Genomic DNA, 6000 nt, shown 5'->3' on the forward strand with positions numbered 1-6000 from the left:
GGCACATGATAATTCCCAGGCCAGAGCAGGGGTTCAATCGGAGCTGTAGCTGCTGGCCTACACCTCAGCCACAGTAACATGGGATCCGAGCCACATCTGCGACCTACGCCACAGCTCACAGCAACACCAGATCCTTAACCCACTGAGTGAGCCTAGGGATTGAACCGTGTCCTCATGGATACTAGTCGGGTTTCTTACTGCTGAGCCACAACAGGAACTCCCTTGACCTAGACTTTTGTAACTGATTTCACTACATTTCCTCCTGCTCCTCTCTAACCCAGCATTTACATTGCAACCAAAGTGATTAATTAAATTTTTTAAAATATTAAATGGTTATGGCATCCACTTGCTTTAATGAAAACTCTTCAATGACTTCCCATAGCACTTAGGATAAAGACCAAGATACTTGACTAAAAACTCTCCAGGACCCTGCCAAGGGATTCCAAACTCAACAACAACCACGTTAAATACTGACTCATTATATTTACTTATCTGGCAACTTAATCGAGTGGCATGAAATGAAGAAACCATGCCCCTCTAGAGGGAGGAGCTGCTGCCCTGATCCAGCTGAATGTTGCCATTTGAAAATACAGACTTCATTGTTGCTATATTCTCCAATTTTTCAAGAGAAATCAAAAATCCAGACTTTCATGAGAACTCTCCTGATACGGCAATGCTGGCAACTAATGCAAACTTTTCAAACCACAAGGAGGCCCAATCTGACCACTCATCTGGTCTCTTCACCTAACCCCACATCACGCATCTCTACACCAGCCATATTGGAAATTTCTCAGGTCCTCAATGATACTGTGACCGACCAGGGCTCTGCGGGGCCCTCTGGCACAAAAGCCTTTACATGTCCCCCGTTTCTTGTGTGTAGGAAGAAGACTTTCGGTCTCCAAAACCTTTCCTAAGTTCCAAAGGGCAGATTCAGTTACTAATTAGGGGAGTGAGGCAAGAGCAGAAAGAAACGATAATGCAGGGATGGTGAAGAGTCAGATTCCTCTTTGGGGGTGTGCATAACAATTTTAAACAAATTTCTGAGTTCTTCTACAGAAACTACAGCCCCCACCCAGGTAAAGAATGGTAACTTCAGGCTGAGCACAACCATATGGACCCCAGACTGGCTGGAACCAGAAGGATGATGGGGTAAATTCCTAGGGCAGCCCTCCTCTCAAAGTTTACCTATAAAAACTCCTTGCAGAAAAGCACTGAGGAATTCAGGTCTTTTGGGCATGAGCTGCCCCGTTCTCCTTGCTTTACCCTTGCAATAAACTTTTCTCCACTTCAAACTCTGCCATTTCCGTTTGTTTGTGCAAAGGGCACAAAGAACTTGAGTTGGACAAAACTAGTACTTAGGGCTCTCACACAGGCCACATCCTACGCTTTGACCACTTTTTTTTCCCAAAACTGTATTTCACTTAGCATTCTTCTACTTGTAAGCTTCTGAGATGTTGTTTCCTCAAAAAGCCTTTCCTATTCTCACTGCCCATCCTCTCAAACCCCAACTCCACAGGCTAAATCACACCATTATGTGCTCTGATGGCCCTGAGTACAACTTCCTAACACTCAGACCTAAAAAATAAATGTATTTACTTAAAGCCTGTCATCCTGCCTCCAACCAAATTGGAAGCTCTACAAATGCAGGGCCTGACACACAGCAGACACACACACAGCAAACATGCAATATACATCTGCTGCCAAATAGTTTGGTTATAAAGCAGTTTTTTAAACAATAAGGTTCTGGTGTACCTTTAAAATATTACTCAACCCTGTACCCAACTTTTCAGAAATATACATAATATTTAAAGATAAGTAAACTCAGAATGAAAATACTCAAAACTATAATTATTGATAACAACAGCTAATATTTATTGAGCACCTACTCAATGCTAGGAGCTATGTTGAGCACTTTGCATGTGTACACTGTCATTTTAACAATCTGTAAAGTAGATGCCACTATCATCCAGAGGAAGCAACTTAGGCAAAGAATTTAAAAATTTGCTCAAAAGGAGACATTTAATCAGTGACAAACTAGGGTACAAATCCAAGAAGTCTGATTCCAGAGCTTAAGCATCTAACTACCATATTTAATTAATTAAGAAAAGCCAATTAAGCAAGTATCTGCTAAATATAAATAAGAAATAATGGTCATGATTTATTTTCATTACTTCTCCATTAAAGTAAGGTTCCTCACCCCTCTATCCAGCGCCCTTCTCCATACATACAAAATTAAGATAAATTATCAATCTGTATTTTCCAAATTAAGAAAGATGGTTTTTTGACCCACACCCAAAGTAGGTATGATTTTAGTACCAACTATATCTATCAAAATGCTGTCTTTCTGAATTATTTTTAAATATGTTACTGTTAATACATTAATGTTTCATATTTTACATTTTAATCTTATTATGTGGATGATGTCTAATTTGAAATGTATTTCATTGTTCAAATTAGAAGAATTCTTGTAACTACAGTGTTTTCAGTATGCTGACAACTGATATAAAAATAAACTGATACAACCACATAAACATGCACAGAGATAATACACGGATCCTTTGATACCTGAACTCTCATTATTCCAATTCCTGCATTCCAAAACTCAGGAACCAAATAGATTTGAATAAGTTCTAACACGCTTGTTACCCAGACTCTTCCTACCCCATATCCAAGATTTGGCTCACTCACCATCCCTTTAAAAAGCCATTTAAGCAGGCTTTTTAAAAATGTGAACAAAATGCTCGTATTAGTATTTTCATTCAAATTTTAAATTTGAACTCCACTTGAAAATTTTCCTATGCAAATGTTTTTAAACTAGAATGTGCCATATTTTTCAATCTTTAGATTACACTTAAAATGTAAAGAAAATTGTTAAGTACATGACAGGTAACTTCGTAGAATTCAAATAATGTTAATGTGTGGCTTCAAAGAGCTCTGAAATCAGTCTTAATTTTTTTTTAAATACTTACAGCTTATAAAAATACCCATGGGAAATAAGGTGTTCAAGGAAAACAGTACTTTCAGTGTTAATTTTCCAGCAACATATTTCACAGATATCAGATTTTTATCGAAGTCACAAAGAGCAAAGAATAAAATAAAAGAAGCAAATGAAAAGAACATGGAAGTTGAAAATGATGGCAAAAATTTCAAATTACTTTGGTTAAAGAAGAATGGTATAAAACAACTTTAGACGTAACTACTCCATAAGAGTCAACCAAAAGTCAAAGAACTGGCAAGCAAAGAACAATTGAACTAGATTGAGAAAAAGGAAAAACTAGCTCTCATTGCAACAGTGCATTTTCCTCAAATATTTAACTTAGGATAACAGATGAACACGAGCTTTTCTAAAAACCTCGTGCCAGATAAGTTAAAACTAACCTCAGTTGAAAACAGGATTCAAGCATACTAATTTTTTACATACTCAACTATTTTAAGAAATAAAAAGGGGATTTTAGCAGGTTAAAAAAAAACAAACTGTAGTTTTGAAAAAAAACACACTACTTTTCCAAATTCTTATTTTGATACCAATCACATACATGATTTAAAGGGACTCCCATTTTATTCTAATTTGGCTACACTCTTCCAAGTGCTAACTTCAGATTTAGAGATTTGAAAGAATGTGAATCTTTTAAAAAACCAAATTCTGAGAGCTTCTTGACACACTTTATCGCTCACATTAAAAAAAAAAATCAGAATAAAATTAATGAAAAAACATAACCAAATCTTGTCTACAAGACTCACAAAATTAAATGACTTAATATTCAATGATATCTTTAACTGATTCCACATAGAGCACCATTTCAGATATGTTTCACATCTACTGTGCCCATGTTTGCCTTCCTAAAAGGCTAAAGATTCACTACTCAGCTTAAACTACAAGCCAGAGATTGAGGGCCCTTTGGGAGAGAACAAACCCACAGAAGATGTCAGGATTCCATGAATCTATTTCAAGGGCGGCGGCACCAAGACTGGATGCAACACCTTTTCAATAAACGGAAGGCACAGTTTACTGTCACTATTTCTTCAGGTTAAGTTTTCAGACCTCCATTCCCTCCATTCCCATTCAGACACAACACCCCTGAGCACGTATGAAAGGAAAGAACTGGACAACTGGACTTTAGATGAGGCTCTAGGAGTCCTTTCAAGCTTACGGTTCTATTTAACCAGTTCTGAAATACCAATACAACTCTCACGATTCGGAGAAAGTTACATTTTACTGCAAAAAAATAATAATAATAATAAGAGAGAGAGAGGCAGATTTGATGCAATAAACCCTTCCTTGCTCTGCCAAATGCTAACACCAGAACTTCTGAAATACACAAACCTGTGTCTATGTTCATCTGGTCCATGAATCAAGAAGACTCCAGGGTTTTTAGCCCCTTTGCCGGCATCTACATGAGGAATTAACACATCTTCCAAACCCAAATCAAAGCGTTTGTGTTTTGAAGAGTCTGGAAGGAAGAAGAATGCCCCAAAACACAGGGTGATGAAGGCACTTAGAATAAGGAGGAGGATAAACTTCTCAGAAAGTCTCAAGGTGGCCCTGTGATGCGGGAAGGAAGGCGGCCCCAGATTTAGAGGTGGTATCCTTCGTCCAGAGAGGGGCAGCAGGGCTGGGGTAGTCATCGTTTATGCTCTTGGGCAGAGTATTTTATAAAGTTCTCATCTTCCAGCGAAGGTACGATACATGCAACAGTCTTCAGGATCTTGGCAAAACAAGGGAGACTCAATTTTTCTCCTTCTAAAGGACTCCTGTGCTTTTGAATAGGGCACCTCTTTCACGCTCGTCCAATTACATTCAGAAATGCGTGTGGCCCCCGAACGATCACTAGTTTATGTCCTATGAAATCTCCTTTGCCATCCGGCTTTCAGTACCTCACCGGGTGATCCCAAGTCTCCTCTTCATTCCTAAGGGTAGATCAGGCAAGCAACACCGCAGAGAGGATGCAAGGTAGGTTCTTCCATTCCTGCACCTCCGGGAGATGCTCCACTGTGGTCTCCCGCCCCAAAACGGAGCCCGACGTGATCCGAGGAGTTGGAGAAGGTTCACTCGAGCTCCTCCGGGGCTTCGATGGCAGAATCCCTTAACCTTGGTGGTCGGAAAATAAGAGGCTCCTCGGAAGTCAGCCAACCCGGAGGAGGGTCTCCCGCCTGGCCAGGAAGCCGAAGCAGCCGCGCAGGGCGAAAAGCAGGAAGGAGAGCTCGGACGCCCGCGCCTCCTGACACTGGCCCCGGACTCAGGGAACCCGCAAGAGCTCCGACGATGCCCACTCGACGGCTGGCTCGAAGGGCATCCGCGTCCAAAATACCTGAGCCCTCCCAGCAGCGGCCACCTCGGCCGCTGTTGCCACCACTCGGGTCTGTCAGGAGCGGAACTTCCTCCTCGGCGGCCACTAAGAGGCCCCGGCGTGTGCAGGGGGAGGGGAGGCGCCGCGGCCGCCCCCGCCCGGCTCCTCCTCCTCCTCCTCCTCTCGGCGGCGGGTTAAGTTAACCCCGGTGCCGGCTCCCCGAGTGAGGCCGCCGCTGACCCCACCGCGCCCGGCCGCGGAGACCGAGCCCCCGGGGCCCCGGGGCGTGGAGAAAAGCTGAGCCGCAGCCCCTCGGTCCGAGAGCCCGGGGCAGGCGCCTGCTCATTCCTCGCTCAGCCCGGGAGCGGCGGCGACCCCGGGCGCGCGGGAGCAGCCGCGTCTCGGGCGGGCAGAGGTCAGCTCCGTCTCCTTCCTCCCGGGCCGCTGGCTGCCGTGGGGGCCTCAGCCGCGCTGCCTCCGATCGATCGCAGGTCCTCGCTCCGGCGGCGGCGGCGGCGGCGGCGGCGGGAGAAGCGGCGCGTCCACGCGGTACGGGTACGCGGCCCGGTCCTCGTCCCCTGGCTCCCTAGGCCGGGAGGGCGCGGAGCAGCCGGGGACCGACACCCGTTGGGCTCACGCCGAGAGGGAGGCGGCGGAGGCGGAGGTTGGTAGGGGGGCGCGGGCCGGCCTCCGGCCCGGACTCGCGAGTGGG

At 44.5% G+C, this 6000-nt stretch overlaps 1 protein-coding gene across 1 annotated transcript in view; it reads right to left on the reverse strand.

The window, feature by feature from the left end:
- MAN1A2 (mannosidase alpha class 1A member 2) overlaps positions 1–5763 on the reverse strand; it is a 159338-nt gene extending 153575 nt beyond the window's left edge. Inside the window, exon 1 of the mRNA XM_047784896.1 lies at positions 4325–5763. Within this exon, the coding sequence (XP_047640852.1) occupies positions 4325–4626 (302 nt within the window). The 5' untranslated portion in view covers positions 4627–5763. The remainder of the gene's footprint in view (positions 1–4324) is intronic.
- Between the last annotated feature and the right edge of the window lie 237 nt (positions 5764–6000).

The sequence above is a fragment of the Phacochoerus africanus genome, chromosome 6 (genome assembly GCF_016906955.1).
Source record: "Phacochoerus africanus isolate WHEZ1 chromosome 6, ROS_Pafr_v1, whole genome shotgun sequence".
Classification (NCBI taxonomy): domain Eukaryota; kingdom Metazoa; phylum Chordata; class Mammalia; order Artiodactyla; family Suidae; genus Phacochoerus; species Phacochoerus africanus.